General features: G+C 38.3%; 1 protein-coding gene across 10 annotated transcripts in view; it reads right to left on the minus strand.

The window, feature by feature from the left end:
- Positions 1-1,090: 1,090 nt before the first annotated feature.
- The window catches only part of YAF2 (YY1 associated factor 2), a 65,787-nt gene continuing 46,714 nt past the window's right edge, over positions 1,091-20,163 (minus strand). For 8 of the 10 annotated variants that reach the window (XM_067696214.1, XM_067696220.1, XM_067696218.1 and 5 more), the window contains 2 exons: positions 3,664-3,816; positions 1,091-2,878 (listed from right to left, as the gene is read on the minus strand). In XM_067696214.1, the coding sequence (XP_067552315.1) occupies positions 2,641-2,878; positions 3,664-3,816 (391 nt within the window). In that variant the 3' untranslated portion in view covers positions 1,091-2,640. Of the gene's footprint in view, positions 2,879-3,663; positions 3,817-20,163 lie in introns of those variants that run through there. The other 2 variants (XR_010932366.1, XR_010932367.1) reach the window with 2 other exon arrangements.

Below are 20,163 nucleotides of genomic sequence, written 5' to 3' on the forward strand. Positions count from 1 at the left end.
AATAAGCTAATAAACTCTGAAAAACATCCAAATGCTCTTTTTGTATAGAATTTGGCTAAAATAACCCACTATTAAAACCATAGGGTAAGTTGATGAACCAGAGCTAAAAATATACCCTAAGCCCAGGCTCTGAACCTTTTTGCATATTTTAACATTAGGTGTATTTATGGAATTTGAGTCTGTTTCCTGGTTTGGAAGTGTATTTGAGGTAGGGTGAAATGAAGACAGCAAAAGATAACTGTGATTAATGAAAGGAAAACAAACTATCAAAGCAGACAACTCAGCTTATTTCTCCTGTCTCATAATGCATACCATCAGGTTCTTTAATTATAGAAAGACAGCTGGTCTGGGATCAGAGCAAACATCTGATGTAAAAAATTCAGTTTAACCTACAGAACACAATTCCTTTTGCCCAAAAGGCATGGAAACGATTTTTGTTACAAAAAAAATTATGTTTCTGTAATGGGATTTTACCTATAAAGATAGTAAAGGCTCACATTTACTGAGCACAGAGTACGTGTCAGGTAGTTGTTAAGAATTTTGTATGGATTGACATTTAATCCTCCCAACAACCCTATGAGTTAGATATGATTACCATTATCCCTGTTTAATAGACGGGAAATGATCTTGAATGACTTACTCAAGCTCACTTAGGTTCTACAACAGAGATTCAGATACCAGCCATCAGTTAGCATTCTCAAATTCCACGCTAACTGTCTCCCTACTATTTAGAAAGATGACTATGCCCCGTTCAGGTAAAATCCCATCTTCTGTCAGATTTTTCTCTCTTGCAGTCCATTTAAAATATATCCAGAAAGTATTTGATCATCATCATAAGACCCAGTACCTCCAAAGAGTAATTTTGACTTAAAAATTAGAATATTTTCCCTATTACAGTTAGTACTTGTAGTTTTTACTATGTCTAAAAATGAATATATATGTATATATATAAAACATTTGGAACATGTGAAAAAGAATAAAATAAGAGAAAAAAATTTTCATGTTTTAAAAGAACATACCAGTCATTTGGGGTTCCACTGAAAGTATCTTAAAAACAAATAAAATTCTTTCATTTAACAACACTAAAGAATGAGGTATATAAATGTTTTAATCACAGACTTTTACTGTATGCAATTAACTGTATTTCACAACTTGCATCTTACAAAAAAGACAGTACCATTGTGCCTGTAAAAAGTACTGCAATTAAACAGAAAATTACATTACCACATGAAACCACCAAATATCACAACTGTCAGGGTCTACAGTTTTATTTCTTTCTTCAAATGCTATCATGATGTTTTTATGTGATATTCTGTATCCAAGTTATAATTTAAAGTTCATTTATAGTTCAAAAGTCTCCTATAGGTGAATACATACTAAACAAATGGCTAAGAGAAAGCAGGAGACCCTAGAATTTAAGTACTGTGTGGTTTCTAAGTTGGATTTTTAGAAACAACAAAAAACACTTTTATTAGTTGTAAACAAAAATGCAAAATCTGTAGTCATAAAAATATTTTATTGGTAAATTTACATAATAGTAAGTGGGGCTGTAAATGCTTTTTAAATTTTAGGATATTGATAAATGCATAAACTGGCAATTGTTTCTGAAAATAGGGTACTATAATTTTTATAAGAATTGTTATATTTAATAAGAGGCCAATTAAACTGATTAAAGATTAGTTATTTCTCAGTTCTGTGCAACAGTTCCCATTTCTGTATTAATTAGATTCACACTTCTATGACCCTGGATAAGTCTGGGGCAAGGAAACAGTGATAAAACTATTAAGTTAAAGCTTTTCCAAAACTGCAGCTTTTAAAATATGACAGGTTTCTTCTCTTCTGTTTTTGCCAAATGCTTATAATTACTTGAATTTTAATGTTCTATATAATACAGAAAATACCAGTGTTCAATGACAATAGCACTAAATCTGAATTATAAAGCCAAGTAATCAATGTTTTATTGTTTACTAGTCTGCTAGTAAACATTACAATAAATGAATGTTTTGAAAGATAAGCAAAAATTCCCCCCAAAAACAGATAAAACCTAAAACATAATTCAGGAACAATAATTTAGTAAAATGTGTCAAAAACATTGGCAATGGTTCATACAAATTCTTTATTTAATAACAATCTTCCTATTTAACCACACCAAGTACCAGCAGGTGTATTTAAGAGGATAACCATTAAGAAAATTCTGTTGTAGCAACAGTTGATTAAATTGATTTTTGACTTGTATACATATAACTATTTGTTTCACAATTCTCAAATAATACATATTTAGGCAGCTTGCACTATGTTATAAAAATTTAAATTCGTTACATGCCAATAGTAGAGAATTCAAGAATTATGTGTTAGAATTCACTAAACTAAAAGTGAAAATAGACTTACCAATAACACTGCATAATGAGTAATTCAACCACATTTTCATGGCACCTTTAACTGTGGAGACCAAAATGTTAAGTCTGGAAATGTTTGGTAGGCATAGATTGCAATAAAATCTAACAAATTTCTATTTTATGTAAAATGCAAATTATGGATTGTGCGTGAATATGTTTGTCATGAAAATGTGGTACTTCTTGGCATAATCTGTGTATTTGCATGGTATGACAGAAGTGACTAGGAAATTGGAGAAAATAAACTTTAATGAGATTCTCCGTTCAATGATGAGGCTTCTCCTCTGGGTGAAGATGACCTGGACATTCCCCTCTCTGTGTTATCAGAGCTGGAGCCACTCTGACTGTGTTGATCTGCAGAAGCAGCACTAGATGCGGGCGGTGACTTCGTTTTCTCCTTAAAGTCTGTAATAATGACTGTCAGATCTCCAACGGTAACTTCCAAATGTTGAGCACTACTCCGATCCACATTTTTCAATCTTGGCCTAAACACAAAAGATGATAAAATTTTAAACTAGCTTTTCTCTCTACCAACTTTCTGAGCATGTAATGCATATTAAATTAGGTAAAAATAACAAAACAAATACATCTATCTTTAAAGCTCTATATTCATGTGTAACTAGCCACAAAAATATAATTAAATGTTTGAAATCATTAACATTAATCAAGCCAATCATTCCTGAATCTTCCTCAACATGACAAAAAACTCTGGGAGTAATGTTCTCTTAAATGTGCTTTTATAGCTTTATCATAATTTTGCAGACAGCTTATCAATTTTACTAAAATAAATGTTTTAGAACAGCAGTGACATAGCTGAATCACAGAGGAAGCTGACAACAGCTAAGGTTGAGTTATATGCAGGGCTGTTACTCCACTGATGTGCACTTATGATAAGGGCGTCATGACTGTCTGTTCTGCCTGGACCCATGACCATTCTGATTGGTTAAAGCTCATGCAAATATCTGTTCAGTATTGTGAACATCACTCCTGGCTTTATGAGTGAAAAAGAAACATTTCAAACACAAATGTCTTGTAATCTAGTAAAACAAAAACAAAAAACAGAAAGTGTCCTCACACTTAAACTTGTATTTGTGGCCTCTGTGTTTAATTTCTAATATACCTTCAACTAAGAAAAACACTTTCATGATATAGTAAAAGAGATGAAATCTTTTATTTCTACTTTATATACTTTATATATTGATGTTAAAAGACAATATTAAATGGTTAATTTTATTACTTCAAAAGTGCCATTAAAACACTCTAAATTTACCTGGTTTTCTTATGACTGTTCTTTTTGCTAGTTGTTTCCTTTTCACTTTTTTCTTTTTCTACTTTATCTTTTTTCTCTTTCTTTGACTGTGTAGGGGGCACAAACTGCTGAGTAACCTGCTGTGCAACCAACTGGGAGACAGGCCGAGGTTTCCTGTGTGCATGTTAAAAAGAAAGTTTTTTTTATTACTATAATTTAAGAATGTATTTTTTATGAGAGAATAGCTCAAATTATGAGAATAGATATATGATTTCACATATAAAAATTTCTCATATGTAAGGTAATTCAGATGTGCAATTTAACAGATATATATACACACACATACATTACTGTCTCTCCTATCCAACAAAAATAGAACTATAATAACAGTTAAAAGTTATAGCCCAAGATATATAGTCAAACCATTAAAATGTAACTGTTACATAAATCGACACGAAAATTATTAAAAATGTATATCAAACTGTGCTTATGGGGAAGCACACATAAATTTTTAAAATTAAACTTGAAAGTTCACACTGAAATAAAATCTAAATTTATCCCTCTTCTCTCAGAGAAGGAAATACCTCACCATCTGTTACAATGGCTATTCTTTTCTTTAAAATCTTTCATTTATTCACTGAATAAATATTTGAGTGTCAAAATTTCTCACTTCTTACTGCTCAAATCTTTGAGGTTCCTTATGTATCCAGCCACAATTTCACTGTGGTTTTTTGACCTTGGAGATCTGTCCAGTGCTTTGAGACTTGCCTAACTTACTCACTTACTCATTAAAAAAAAATTTATTGAGAACCTACTGCAGAAACTGTACCGAGATAGATGAAATGTTGCCTGACTACAATCTTTGGTACCAGTTGTCACTTTTGGTACAAGTTGTCACTGTATTAGCCCAGGGTCAAGGATGCCTCCAGCTTTACGGTAGAACGTGGGCAGCTGAGGTCAAGATTCAAAGTAAATGGTCTCTAAGTTCTTAAAATGAGAGAGAAAAAGACAATTGAGGAGGGAAAAAAGGTGGGAAGGAAAAAGCAAAGAAGAATAAGATAAAAATACATTAAAAAAATACATTTTAACAGATGGTCTATAAACAACAGTAATCTATTGCCTGGAAAATCCTGACCCTATTCTGGTCAGTAGAGTTATTAAAAAATCTTTTCCTTTGTTTCTCTAAAGCAAGACAAAATAGAAACCAAAGAGAAAATACTGCATAATCTAGGATTCAAAGCTGCAAGGAGGAATCCTTTGAAGGAGGAAATAGGAAACGCAGTATATAAAACATCTTAATAGATGGGTAATGAATTTTGTTTAGAACCTGCAGAGTCTGAAGTACAGGAAGGATATCCAGGAAAGATGTCCAATACACAATTTAAAAAGCAGGACTGACACAGATACCAGGGTCAATGATGTAAATTAAGAGTTATACAAATGAAAATGATATTGAAAGCATGGTAATTAATGGCTGAGCTTGTTAAGGAAATGAACTTTAAAAAAAAAAAGGACTAAAGTAGTGATTCTCAAATTTAAGGTACATCAGGATTACTGGGAAGTCTTGTTTAGCTTGCTTAGCTCCGCTCCCAGGGTTCTTATTTAGTAGGCTTCGGGGTGGAGCCTAAAATTTGCATTTCTAAATAGCTTCCAAGTTAAGGGGAAGCCTCTGGTCCAGCCACCACACTGAGCAGAGAAGCTTGAAGAAGTGCAATATATTGATACTACTGCAGCATAAAGTTTGAGATGGAGAGCAAGGAGTGGCAGAGAAAAAAAAAAAAGCTGGACAGATAGGAAGGAACCCGACAATGAAAAGCGAAGGAGTCTGATTTACCTTTAAAAGACAGCAGATCACTGAAGAAATTCAGACTTCAATTTTACAAAGATTACTGGCAGCAATCTGGAGGGGAAAGGTACTACAGAGGCAGGGAAAGCTACTTTAATAGACCAGGTAAAAATAAAAAGGGCTTGAACTAAAAGGAAGCGGCAGTGGGCTTATTTAGAGACAGGCTGAAGAAGCAGAATCAAGGGGACGTGGTGACGAATTAAACGTGCCTTTCTCACTTCTCAACCAAAAAATATTCCTTTAGCAAAACATACAGAAATTCTTGTTTGTCCTCATGTAACCAACGTTCTGTGGATGAAATCAAACAAAAAATAAAGTCTTACATGTTGATAAATGCTATGGAAAAAAAAATAAAGTAAGGAATACAGGGCGTGTTAAGGAAGGAGTTACTGTCTGTTTCCTCATCTAGGATATACACTCCACAAGGAAAGGGATGGTTTCAGGTTTATACATCACTGGATAACTAGTACCTAGCACAGTACTGAAAAAATACTAGATATTTAATATTTGTTGAAAAATGAATGAATGATAAAATCAGGCTTAATGAGGAACGAAGATGTTTTAAAAGACAAGGAATACTGTCTCGATGCTTACTCACGGGCCAGGATCAACCACTCACTACACAGACGTAAACAAGTAGTGAAAAGTAAGAGCAGCAAGAATTAATTCCTCTTTTAATTATGCCGGAATATGGAAAGAGAAAGAAAGTACAAAGGTGTGACAGGTTGTGAAAAGGTTTGGTTAGACTAGTGCCTGGTGAACAGTGAGTCACCTAAAATTAAGAGTCACTCCAAGCTATACAATGGAATTGAGGGGTAGTCATCATTTGTCTCCTAAGGTATTATGGGTCTCTGAATCTCTTCCTGCCATAACAAATGAAAGTCTGACAACATCCTTTATTATAGTTTGTACTGTCGCTCCCTTCGTCCCAAAATTTAATGCAAAATGAATTTATAAAAATGTTAAACTAAATTACAAGAAAATTGCGAACATTAAAATAAATTTACATTCTAGAGTAGAAATCCTGAAGTTCCTAGCAATCAATAAATTGACATTATTGAGAGGCCATTATCACTAACTTAAGATATATAATAATTTATATTCTCTTTATTTAGTGCTGCCTTTTTTAAGTAAAATTGAATATTCTTCTAGGTTTTTCTGGATTCATTAATAACCTCAGTACTCAGTGCTGTTTTTCCCATAAGATGTAACTGTCTCAATCATGGATTCTCTGATCATGAAGCTTTTCAGAAAGGAATATAACGATTGTGCTGTGGTTAGGTACAGAATATTTTTATAACATTATCAATCACTCCCCCACCCCTCCAGCATTTGTCTCCAAGTTGGTGTCCATCAATTATGTGACACAGTTCCTCAATCACTCCTACTTTTATGTGAGAGAAGGGATAATCCTAATTCCCCAGCTTCATGGATCTTACAACTGCTGCCAAGTCTTTTTCATATTTAACAGGTTTTCTCTCTCCAGAATCTTCCTAGAATCATTTTCCCTTTTCATATGGCCCATAAATCTGAAAATGAGGGAACGCCCTGGTGGTGCAGTGGTTAAGAATCCACCTGCCAATGCAGGGGACATGGGTTCAATCCCTGGCCCGGGGAAGATCCTACATGCTACGGAGCAACTAAGCCTGTGCACCACAACTACTGAGTCTGTGCTCTAGAGGCCACGAGCCACAACTACTGAGCCCGTGTGCCACAACTACTGAAGCCCACGCAGAGCTGGGCTGTGCTTTGCAACAAGAGAAGCCACTGCAATGAGAAGCCCGTGCACCGCAGCGAAGAGCAGCCCCCGCTCACCGCAACTAGAGGAAGCCTGTGTGTAGCAACGAAGACCCGATGCATCCAAAAATTTAAAAAAAAAAAAAATCTGAACATGAAAGCATATCAGTACAGCACGATTTGCTCCATGAAACCATGAGGAGAGTTAAATAAACTAACATTTTTTAAAGATTGATTGATTTATTTTTGGCTGCGTTGGGTCTTCGTTGCTACATGGGGGCGTTCTCTAGGTGCAGCGAGTGGGGGCTACTCTTCATTGCAGTGCGCAGCGCAGGCTTCTCATTTTGGTGGCTTCTCGTTGTACAGCGCCGGCTCTAGGCGCACGGGCTTCAGCAGTTGCAGCACGTAGGCTCAGTAGTTGCGGCATGTGGGCCCTAGAGCACAGGCTCAGTAGTTGTGGCGCACGGCCTTAGTTGCTCCACAGCGTGTGGGTTCTTCCCGGACCAGGGCTCGAACCCGTGTCCCCTGCACTGGCAGGCAGAGTCTTAACCACTGTCCCACCTGGGAAGTCCCTAAATTAACATTTTAAAACAAGTTATGAATCTAGAATTCTTCTAAGTGTTATATTCTCAGTGGTAAGAACAAAATACTCAGTAAATGTATACTCTCTTACAAGGTAAAAACCAATAAAGAAAGAACAATTAGCTGACCTGGTCAGGTGAGAGACTGCAGTGAGGAGACAAATTAGAAGACCACCACTTCATACTAGAAACGATGGTGCTGGTCATGCTGGGTTTGTGGATTTTATAAAATTTAAGCAAAGGTGTCCCTGGGGCAAGTGGAAATGTGAGACTAGTGTTCTGATAAGCAACCAGTAATTTCTGTACGTGGCATTGTTTGTGGTTGATTTTGTTAGTTTTTAATCACCAACAAATTTTCTATAGTGGTTCTCTTCTGCCTCAAGAAAAATATTATTTTTGTTTTTCAGTAGTAGTTATGTCTTTCTCTCTCTTTTTATCCTAACTTTTCCTAAATGTGTAGTAATTCATTCTTTTTTCACTTAAGATAATGACTTTGCTCCTCTCTTCTAGGATTATTTGATCTGGTTCAACTTTGGGAGAAAAGAAGCACAAAATATGTGTTTCCATGTAGCTTAACTATTGAAATAAAGTTCTCTGCTGCTCTCTAACGGCCTGAATGAGTTTTAAAGATTCTTCAACGAAGGCAGGAGGAACACAGCTTATGATGATCTTTGTACCCTATCATAAAGTGACTCAACTTCACCATGCTCTATTAAAAAGAAAGCCCTCCTAGCTCTAGGGATCTTAAAAAAGTTTAACTATGAACCTTTTTCTACTTAGTGAGAAAAATCTAGAGGATAGTAGGGAATTTTAGAGGTGGGAGATAGTTAACTTAGGATATAAGGGGCAGGGTATTATTTACAAGGTGTGCCTTTTTTATGTTCAGCGATTTGTCATTCATGATTTTGACAGTACACCTACAATGCTAAAGGTTCTGTGATAAGGAGGACAAAAAGGTCATCCAGTGCTATCCAGACATATCCCAACTGCACTCTATTGTCATCTACTTGTTCACATACGTCATTATTAGCTGTAACTTGTAAAATATGATGTTCCAAAATGTTGAGATCCCTATGTGTCCCTATGTATCCTTCATAAATAGCTCGAACAGACTGTCTGTGTAAAGTTTGGCAGGTCTGTTGACATACTGTGACATGAAAAAAGGGGGGGAACATTTCAACAACCGTTTACGGATAACTATTATTCATCAGATATAGTTTCTAACTATGTGTCTGCCCTCCACCCCACAACAAAAATCCTGTATGCTAAATACTATAAGAAAAATGTTTTAAGCTTGATTAACCTCATCACAACAATTTAGCTTTGTCAAGTTGGACAGGCAAAACAAATACGATATAAAACCATTGTTGATTCTTTTCTAAAGGAGGCAGCATTATTCATAGCTCAGAAAGAGGCAATCTGCTTCCCAACACTAAAATATATATAGTAAATTGAAGCAGTATAAATCTCAATGAGTTAAAAGGCTGAACTTAACCCAAACCTGTTGTGAGTCTGCTAATACACTGCTAACAAAAGTCCAAAAATCTAACCAAGGAAGATTTTTATAAGCCCCCTGTTTGACAAATGTATTACACACTTAACACGCGTCAGGCACTATCTAAGGTGCCGGAGACTCACCATGAACAAAACAGACACAGTCCTCGCCCTCACAGTTTGTTTAGTGCATGGGATAGAAGCCACACAAAAGGAAACTAACTAAATAAAAGTAAATTTTGTCAGAAGCCCTAAGAAGGAAAAAACGGTGTGCTGTGATTTTAAAAATTAGAGGACTTACTACAGGGTGGAAAGCACTTTAGTTCATGTTTAGTTCATCACCATGGGCTGCCACCCCCCTTTTTAAGTCATTTTATGAATAATTTACAGAAATAAGAAACAAAGGAACAATTAATATTAAAAATTTTAATAAGACTTTAGAGTGTAGTTAAACCCAATTTTTTATTCCATTTGAAGGTATATAGGCCTGATATAGATTAATGTAACTAATTCCCCATCAGCTGTTAGGCCTAATCCTAGGAACATATCTAATCTTGTAAACAGTGAGTGATTCCTGATTTCAAATACATCTCTAATAGACTTTGGCTTATCTTTACTTCCACTTCTTGCACTTGCATCGTCAAAACACTTTACTTTGAAAACCCTGATGGCTCACAATTTTTTGAAAAGGGGACAGCCATTCCTTGTTCCAAAATTATCAAACACTGCCATTTCTAGACTAGGTATACATCCCTACCCTTCAGCATCTGTCCACTTATGAATCGTATCAAATAAATTTTGATGCCAAATATCAGTGAAGATGAAAGAAATCCATCACTTGTCCTAATCCTAGGATAAAACAAAGATGGTTCAGGTTCACGGTCACAAAATACTGCATGATAAAGTCCTTTCTGTTGAATGACTGTTCACCTCATGAGAAACCATACTCCCTTCTTAAGTCCTTAAAGAAACATTGTTCACATAACGATTCTTGACTTTGCGGAAAAACTCGTCCAGGATATTCTCATTTGAAGGCTCAGAGAGCTCTATCTAGCACCATGCAGCCTACAAAGCGTTAACAAGCATGAAGGGCTGTAAGTTACTCAGCGTGAATTCCCTGGATTTCTCCCCAGGCCCTGGGAAGTGCTTTCTATGGACTGGCCTGCTCAATGTATCTTCCCTTCCCAGGATTTCTGAGGTAGATCTTATCTGATAGATCCGTTTTTGAGATTTTGTGATGAATCATCAGAAGGAAAGGAAGTTAGGAAGAAACGGCTGAAACAGGGTTTGCTTTGTTGTGGGGCCTGAAGAGGTGTGAGGAGTGTGACTTGGGGGCCAAAATCCTCTGGGAGGGCAGAGGTGGAAGAGGGAAAATGATGGCCAAAACATGTTGCTGCTGCTACGTGACTTTTTTCAACGGCTTCGAGAAATACAAATAAAGGATCTGCTACTTTATTTTGAAATGGTAAAAAAAAAAAAAAAAAAAAGTGAATTAATCTACAAAATAAATTAATGAGCTTTAGTGGTCGTCTTTCTTCTGTGCACGTTAATATTTGGTGCATAGGACACTTTTATTTGACGGGTTATTTAATATTTTAAAAAGAAATGTGCATCACATATCTGTGGAACCCCTGCAGCAGCTCTGCAAACTCGTGGTCTTCTACACTCTTCTGCAATGCTGTTGATCTTTTTATGGCTGTGTTCTATTTCCCTAACTGGACTCTAACCCCTGCGTGGGAAAAGATCACATCTTGCCTGTTTCTGTATCCCCAACACCTAGTACAGTAGATCTTACGTGTATTAGATACTCAATAAATGTCTCTTAATATTAACAATTATAAATACCACTTAAATATGATGCATAAATACAACTATAAATCAATTGTGTAAAACACTGATTTAACTAGGCGCCAACTTTCAAGGATTCACTGTCTTGAAGAATTTGCTGATGTCATTTTGCTTTTGAGCCATTTACTTCCTTTTTCATGAAAATGGAATGAAGGGCTTAAGGTACGACTGCTTTCCATAAAAACTGATTACTGAATCAAAGGATAATAGAGGCCTTTCTAAGTGGTTTTCCCCACCTCCAAACAATGAAATAATCTACTCTGATAAAACCAGCACTATCTGACTTACCAGCAAAACTCAAATGTTACCTACACTGATGATACTCAAATGCTTTCTGTTATTGTTTCTGCAGTAGAATCACCATGCAAATAAAATCTTACAAGGAATCTCAGTGTATAAAACTGAAAACAAACTAACTTCTATTGAAGCTGATGTGGAGACATCCGCTTCAGCCCCCATCCGCTCAGTGCTCATCCTTGCATCTCCCAGTTAGCCCTGAGGTGTGGCTCTGAGAAAAACAATTCAAAATCTGCTGATCCAAGGTATTCACACTAAACTAATGAAATTTACACCTCAGGTTCAATGCACTCTTTCTGGTCACTTGCCTTAGTTTGCTTATAGAATGCAGTAAATAGTATCCTTCAACAGTTTAAGAATCTATGTTGAGTATTTTGAAGAGTTCTTACTCCAAGGTCTACATACATTAAATTTTCAACATCAAACACTTCCGCAGACGCCCAGGACAAAATTTTCCCTAAACTCCTGGGAGGTGGTGGCAGGAGAGACTTGATTCCTTGGCAGATACAGAGATACTTTCTGGTAAGTACAGACAAAATAGATGACTACATCAGCTTTATACAAACTAGGTTAGAGTGCTCAGCAATTAAGTCTCTGAAAAATCCCTCAAATCATTAAACAACATCACAGTCCACTTCATTTGAAAGACTAAGGCCATGCTCCAGAGCTACAAACAGGTCATACTCAACTTTTCCTTCCCCTTAGCCAAAGAAAAATCAAGTCCTTTCACTTCTTCTTCCATATGACTGGAACAGTTCTCCTCATCATTCCCAGGAGCACTGCTCTCGCCTAACCCGACAGCCACCTCTGCGCTACCTCACTTGCCTCCTTCCCTCCAATCCAGGGTTACTCTTCCTTACAATCATTTATTTAACAAACATTTACTAAGCACTTACTATGTTCAAACCACTGTTCTAAGCACTGAGGAGAGAGTACTGAACAAAACTTTTATTGTGCTCTGTTTATTTATTATGGGGTGACCTTGATTCTTATTTCAGAGAAAATAGAAGCTATTCAATTAACATTTCTACAAGCTGCCATCCGTGCCCATATACTCTAACTTCCCTCTCCGTATTCCTATTTAAGGCCATGACTCTATCTGCCAACTGGATCCCTTCTCCAGGACACCACTCCTGCTACTGACCTCTTGCTCTCCTGCTCCAACCATATTTCCTTCTCTAAGTTATTCCTGTCAGCATACAAACACATTATGATAGTTCTTACCTTAAAAAGAAAAAAAAAGAGGGCTTCCCTCGTGGCGCAGTGGTTGAGAGTCCGCCTGCCAATGCAGGGGACACAGGTTCGTGCCCCGGTCCGGGAAGATCCCACATGCCGCGGAGCTGCTGGGCCCGTGAGCCATGGCCGCTGAGCCTGCGCGTCCGGAGCCTGTGCTCCGCAATGGGAGAGGCCACAACAGTAAGAGGCCCGCGTACCACAAAAAAAAAAAAAAAAAAAAAAAAGAAAAAGAAAAAAAAAGAAAGCCCATCCCTACTTCCACATCCCCTTCTAGCCACTGCCCCATTTCTTTGTTCTCTTTTCCACAATAAGCATCAAGTGATTTGTCTATACTTACTTTCCTCCCTTCTTTCATGGGCTCACCTCAATCAGGTTTTTGCCCTGACTGGACATTCTACCAAAAGTATTTCTTTCAAGGTCATCAACAATCACTTTACCATATCCATTAGTCAACTGTAACTCACATCTCGCTCGGTCTTTTCAAGCCATATTTTACAGAGTTTATCATGCTTTCCCTCCTGCAAAACTATCTTCACAAGCCTCTAGAACACCACACTCTTTCGTTTTTCTCCTGCCTCACCAGCTTTCTTTTTTTTTTTTTTTTAATTTATTTTTGGCCACGTTGGGTCTGCATTGCTGTGTGCAGGCTTTCTCTAGTAGCGGTGAGCGGGGGTTACTCTTCGTTGCAGTACGTAGGCTTCTCATTGTGGTGGCTTCTCTTGTTGCGGAGCACCGGCTCTAGGCACATGGGCTTCAGTAGTTACAGCATGCGGGCTCAGTAGTTATGGCACACAGGCTTCAGTAGTTGTGGCTAGCAGGTTCTAGAGCACAGGCTCAATAGTTGTGGCTCATGAGCTTAGTTGCTCTGTGGCATGTGGGATCTTCCCGGGCCAAGGATCAAACCCATGTCCCCTGCACTGGCAGGTGGATTCTTAACCACTGCGTCACCAGCGAAGTCCCACCTGCTATTCTTTTACAGTCTTATTTACTGGTTCCTTCCTCTCCTTCCCAATTTCTAAACTTTGGAGGGGCCAGGATTTAATCTTCAGGTATCTCTTTTATCTACACTAACCCTCTAGGATGGGCTACTCAAAGTATGGTCCATCAGTCCAACTCCCAGGTATCAGTACCTGGGAGCCTCATAGAAATACAAATTCTCAGAACTTGCCCCAACTACGGGTATTTTTACGCAAGCAAAAGCTTGAGAAATGGCTGTGCTAGGTGATCTCATTCAATCCTTGGCTTTAAATACCATCTGTACAATGGTTCTCAGCCCTGGCTCCACGTTAGAATTAACCTGCGTTGCTTTTTAAAAATAATTACACCTAGGGGGCTTCCCTGGTGGCGCAGTGGTTGAGAGTCCGCCTGCCGATGCAGGGGACACGGGTTCGTGCCCTGGTCCAGGAAGATCCCACATGCCGCAGAGTGGCTGGGCCCATGAGCCATGGCCGCTGAGCCTGCGCGTCCGGAGGCTGTGCTCCGCAACGGGAGAGGCCACAACAGTGAGAGGCCCGCGTACCGCAAAAAAAAAAAAAAATTAATAATTACACCTAGGAAAAAAGAACTTAAATTTTGCTAAATCTTATAAACTAGATATTTAAACTGAAATTAATAAACTGAACATTAATTTTAATAATGAAAATAGTGTCTGAATAATCTTTTCTGGGCATAAAAGTTTTCCTCAAGGACATACATACACTCACACACACACACACACACAAAACCCCTCATGTTGAAACATATGAAAAAATGTGATCCATACGACCCAGCTATTCCACTCTAAGGTATTTATCCAGAGAAGGAAGTACATGACTACACAAAGACTTGTACACAAATGTTCACAGCAGCTTTATCTGTAGTGGCCCCAAACTGAAAACAACCCAAATGTTCATCAACCGCTGAATAAAGAAAGAAGTTCATACAATGGAATACTACTCAGCAACAGAAAGGAATCAAGTACTGATACATGCAACAACATAGACGAGTATCAAAACAATTATGCTTAAAGAAGCCACATAGAAGAGTACACACTGTAAGATTTCATTTATAGAATTCTAGAAAATGCAAACTAATCTACACAGAAAGCAGATCAGTAGTTGCCTAGTGACTGAAGATGGGAGGGAGGTAGGGATAGTAGGGAAGAACTGAAAAGGGGTACAGAGAAACTTCTGGTGATGATGGGTATGTTCAATACCTTAATTGTGGTGATGGTTTCACAGATGTATTCATTTGTCAAAACTTATCAAATTGTACACTTTGTGCGTAGTGTATCGTATGTCAATAATACCTCAATAAAAGCTGTTTAAAAAAATGTTTAACCTAACCACTAATCAAATTAAAACAGAAATACCTGAGCCCCACTCCCAGGTTAAACAAGAATATACAGGGGTGGGACCAGGCTCAGAAATTTTTTGAAAATTCCCAAGCTGATTATAAAGTGTAACCAAGGTTGAAAATTACTGATCTATACGATACTCCAAAATTTGCATCACCAGCCCCAGCGTCTCCCCCGAAACTCCAGACTTATATAACCAACTGCCTACTTACATCTTCATCTGGATATTCAGTAGCAACTCAAAATAGCTTATAATTTTGATTGCTCCCTCCTCCCATTCTTCCATTCTTTGACAGTCTTCCTATCTTAATAAATAGCACTCCATTTTTTCAGTTGCTTTGACCAAACACTTAAGACACAATATTTCATTCCCCACTTTCTCTCACACCCACATCTAATTCACCAGCAATTTCTGTCCACTCTATCTTCAAAATACGTCTAGGATTGGATGATTTCACACTACTCCCACTGATAACCACCCTTGCAATAGTTATGAAGATAACTAATGTCCCTGACTCCTCAACTGTTTTGCTACAGACTATTCTCCCACAAAGCAGCCAGTTGATCCTTCTAGATATAAATCAAATTATACCACTCCTCTGCTAAAACAATTAAATGGGTTCCTCCTCCCCACCCAAACCCCTTCCCTAGTTATACTCTGGCAACCAGAGTATATGGCAACTGAGAAGAAAATCCAAAATTCTTGCTCTAGACTGCAGCCCCACATGATTGAGTCCCTCTTCCTACCTCATCTCCTATACTCCCCTCTCTGGAACCCTCTGTTCCTGCAGTCTTAGTTGGCTAGGGCTGCATAACAAGATACTGTAGAGTGGGTGGCTGAAAGAACAGAAATTTATTTTCTCACAGTTCTGAAGAGTAGAAAGTCCAACATCAAGGTATGTCAGTGTTCAGCTTCTGGTGAGTGCTCTCCTTCTGGCTTGCAGAAGGCCTCCTTACTGTCCCTCACATGGCAGGCAGAGGGAGAGAGATCTTTTTCCTCTTCTTAAAAGGCCACCAATCTTATCCCATTAGGATCTTATCCTTATGACCTCATTTAACCTGCATTGCCTCCTAAAAGCCCTATCTCTAAATACAGTCACACTGGGGATTAAGGCTTCAATATACAATGGGAGGTGGTGGGGGGCAGTGTGTGTGTGTGCGTGTGTGCGTGTGTGCGTGCGTGCGTGCGTGCGCGCGCACAATGTAGTCCACAGCACCCAACCTCACTGGCCTGTGCCTGCCTGGGCGTTTCCCCTGTGATCTCCTCTGCCTACTCACTCCCTCGCTTCTTCCACGTCTCTGTACACATGCCAACAGTTAGGGAAGTCCCTCCTAACCTGACATAAAATAGCACTCTCCTCTCCAACTCTACTCCCCTTCTCTGCCTATTCCTGTCTCCCTCATTATGCTTTATTTTCTTCAAAGCATTTGTTTTTACTTACCAAATTACGCATTATTAGTTTATTGCCTGTCTTCCTTACCAAAAAAGAATACAAGCTGCCTTCCACCCCCATAAGTGTAAACAGGCACCTTTTTCCTGTTTTATTTTGTTCAACGCTGTTTGCCCTCTTCCTGTGGCATAAAAACAAAACACATCCTAATGTGCTTTTAATGGATGGGTGAATATGAAACGCTCCTACTCAAAAATTTCCAGGGACCTTAGGTGATCCTACAGCAGTTTCCCAACCCTGGCTGCACATCAGCATCACAGGAAGTCTTTTAAAAAGTACAATACTTGGGCCCCACCCAGACCAACTGAATAAAATTCTCCAGGAGTATTTACCTGGAGATAAAAATACTTGAAAACTCTCCAGGTATTTTTCAAAGCTCCTCAATTGCTCTTGTGCAGCTACTGGCCTACAGAATAAGATCCAAGTGCTAGCTAAACTGTCAGATTTCTCCAAGTCAGACCCTAGGACCTGTCAAGTGAAGCAAATTACTGCATTTCACCTTGTAATACTTTCTTAATGTACCTAATGTACTTTCCTAATGTACTTTCCTAATGTACCCTAATGTAATACTTTCCTAATGTACCTAATGATCCCATCTCTTCCAAATCGCATTCTTTATCTACTCTAGCCTATATTCATCTCTCCCCTCTCTGAAACCCTACAGCACATGTGGACTGTTTCTGATAACCATAGTAAATACATATATACCATGAAGTATAGCTTAGTCCCATTTTAAACTACTTATATGTATATTTTTAATCCCCCACATATGCTACGCACATACTGGACACAATAAATACATGTTGAATAAAGAAAGTTTGTTCCTAAAATTATTTCCCTTTTCAATTTGTACTAAACCTGAGAAAGGGTGCATGCTTGAATCTTTCCATTAAGAGCCACTTAAATCAGTGGTCCCAAACCCTGACGACCTGAGGAGCTTTTAAGAAACTATATCCTTGGGCTTCCCTGGTGGCGCAGTGGTTGAGAGTCCGCCTGCCGATGCAGGGGACACGGGTTTGTGCCCCGGTCCGGGAGGATCCCACATGCCGCAGAGCGGTTGGGCCCGTGGGCCATGGCCGCTGAGCCTGCGCGTCCGGAGCCTGTGCTCCGCGGCGGGAGAGGCCGCAGCAGTGAGAGGCCCGCGTACCGCAAAAAAAAAAAAAAAAAGAAAAAAAGAAAAAAGAAACTATATCCTTGTCTGGACCCCACCTTTAGGAGTTGTGATTTATTTAGCCTGGGATAGAGCCCAGCTATCCTTTTGTATTGATAGCTTGGTTTTTCAGTTTCTAAGGCGTTTCCAATGTGCAGGACAGCTGAGAACCAATGACTGAAACGCATCAAATTCGGAAGCTCTACCTTTTCTAAATATAGGGATTTGGCAGCATTAAAAAGATGTTAAGTTACAGTCTGCAGAAAACAGCACTCATATTTTCCAAGCCTTTCTTTTATGATATTGATGAACTCGTACTGTACTTACTGATCAAAATGTCTATTTTAAGCTAAAACAAGTCTTATCCAGAGATTAATTTTCTGTTTTATGGTCCAGCTTCCCTTCTAGTAATCTGTATTTAGGGAGGACTTACTAGTACAAGCAATTTTTCTTAAGTTTCTCTTCTTTTCTTCATTCATTTACTCATTCATGAAAATGTTTATTGTGGCACGCAGCCTTCTTCTAAGATGTCCCCAATAATCTCACCCCCTGGTATTCCTGTTCTTGTCTCATGTTCCTGGGAGTGACTGGACCTAATTAAGTGCTTCTAACGAATAGAATATAGCAAAATTGATTGATGCCGCTTCCCAAATCAGGTTACCAGAGGACTCTAGCTTCTATCTCTCTCACCTTTTCTTGCCTTGTTGTGAGCGCCTCTGTAAAGTGGCCCACATGACAAAGAAGCCTCTGTTCAACACCCAGTGAGGAAGTGAGGCCTGCCAACAGCCACCTGAGTAAGCATGGAAGAAATTCCTCTCCCACGAATGCCTTTAGATGACCACAGCCCGAGAGAGACCCTGAGTCAGAAGCCCCAGCTAAGCTATACCCAGATTCTTGGCCCACAGAAATGGTGAGGCAGTTTATGTTTGTTGTTTTAAGCAGCTGAATTCTGAGGTAATTTGTTATGCAGCAACAGATAACTAATATACTTATTGACACCTATTATATTCCAAGTATTGAGATGTCATCCTTCGTTACAGAAAATCTGATACCCATACTGGAGGATGGTCTCTCTGATACACCTAGCTCTGATCCACTGAATCTTTATATGTTACATAGAGGTTATGGTACTGACTTAGCTCACCAGGGGACTACAACAAGTCGCCCATCAGATTATAGCACCTTCAGTGTGGGACAAGTTGTCCTGTGCTTGAGGTTACTCAAGTAAATACTCGATTTGTTCTTCACTTCACGTTCTCATACAGCTGTTCCAACTGGTATTTCTTTTCACTCCTTTGTAATGTTCACCTTTATTCTGTGCTGTCAGTTATTCTTGTTACGCAGTTTACTCTGTGTTGTCTGTTCTTACTCCTTGCTCTATTGCTTTTCCTCTGCTTCTTGGCCTGGTGTGGGTAAGACAGTGGTTTTCAGAGTCATCACCAGGCAGCAGTACTGCTCCTTTCATTTTTCTCTCTCCTTTACCTTTTACCAGCCAGACCTGTTACTTATGTAATAATCAGATCTGTGGCTGTTTTAATAACTGCTCCTGGAACAGCTCAGTGCCATATTTTCAAAGCCTGGTTTATGTACCACCAGTGGTCCCTGTCATCTGCCTGCTCCACAGACAGCCTGGTATAATCATAAATTTAAAAGGTAAGATCAATTATGATTTTTCACTGAAAACTTGTTATTTTGTAATGTATAATCCAAACTCATAGAAGTTGTTTTAGCTCATAAAAGTAGAGATGAAAATAATTCCAGAAATGCCAGAATTCACTGAACAGGGCTTCATTAGAATATAGAATGTCAATCAGTATGACAGGCAAGTGAATCTGCAAGTATTGATGTGTATGCACAAGCACCTGGAAAAGAAAATTATGAATGGAAAGCATACTGATAAATATCTAAAAACTGTTTTTTTTTTTTTTTTAACAAACCAGCATCCTGTCACCTTTCGTGATCACAGTATAATCCTCTTTCAAATAGTGGCATGAGCATTAAAGCTTTTAAATTATTTTCAAAAATATAGTACTTTTCTGGCAAACCAAGTAAGTTTTTATAAAACAAGGGCAAAATATGCTCTTTGGTATAAAATCAATGCACTCTGTCACCAAAAACGGATAAGTCAAAAACTACAAAGGCAGCGTTCATATTTGTACTCAGTATCAAAAATATTATAAAGAGAAGCTTTTTTAAAAAAAATTCACAAAGTCAATGATAATTTAAAGGGAATAATTAATACTATTACTTGTGCATGCTAGCAGGTATTTTTGTTTCACAGTTGGAAAAAACCATAAATGTGAAAAAAATCAAGCAGTTCTTACATCATTATAGACAACCTATTTCAGAGAGAAATGATCAATGATTTTGTTTGATTTATCACTGACATCCCAAGCTACAGAAAAGTTATTTCCAGTAGAGTGAAACTATATTAAAAACTGTGAACCACAATGTCAGCTGCAAAAGGCGGGTTGGGGTCAGTACTGATAGAACAGCAGCTATTTGTGTAGATATCAAGCTATAAAAGAGATTGCAGTTGACTGCCT

This window comes from Pseudorca crassidens, chromosome 11 (genome assembly GCF_039906515.1).
Source record: "Pseudorca crassidens isolate mPseCra1 chromosome 11, mPseCra1.hap1, whole genome shotgun sequence".
NCBI classification, from domain to species: domain Eukaryota; kingdom Metazoa; phylum Chordata; class Mammalia; order Artiodactyla; family Delphinidae; genus Pseudorca; species Pseudorca crassidens.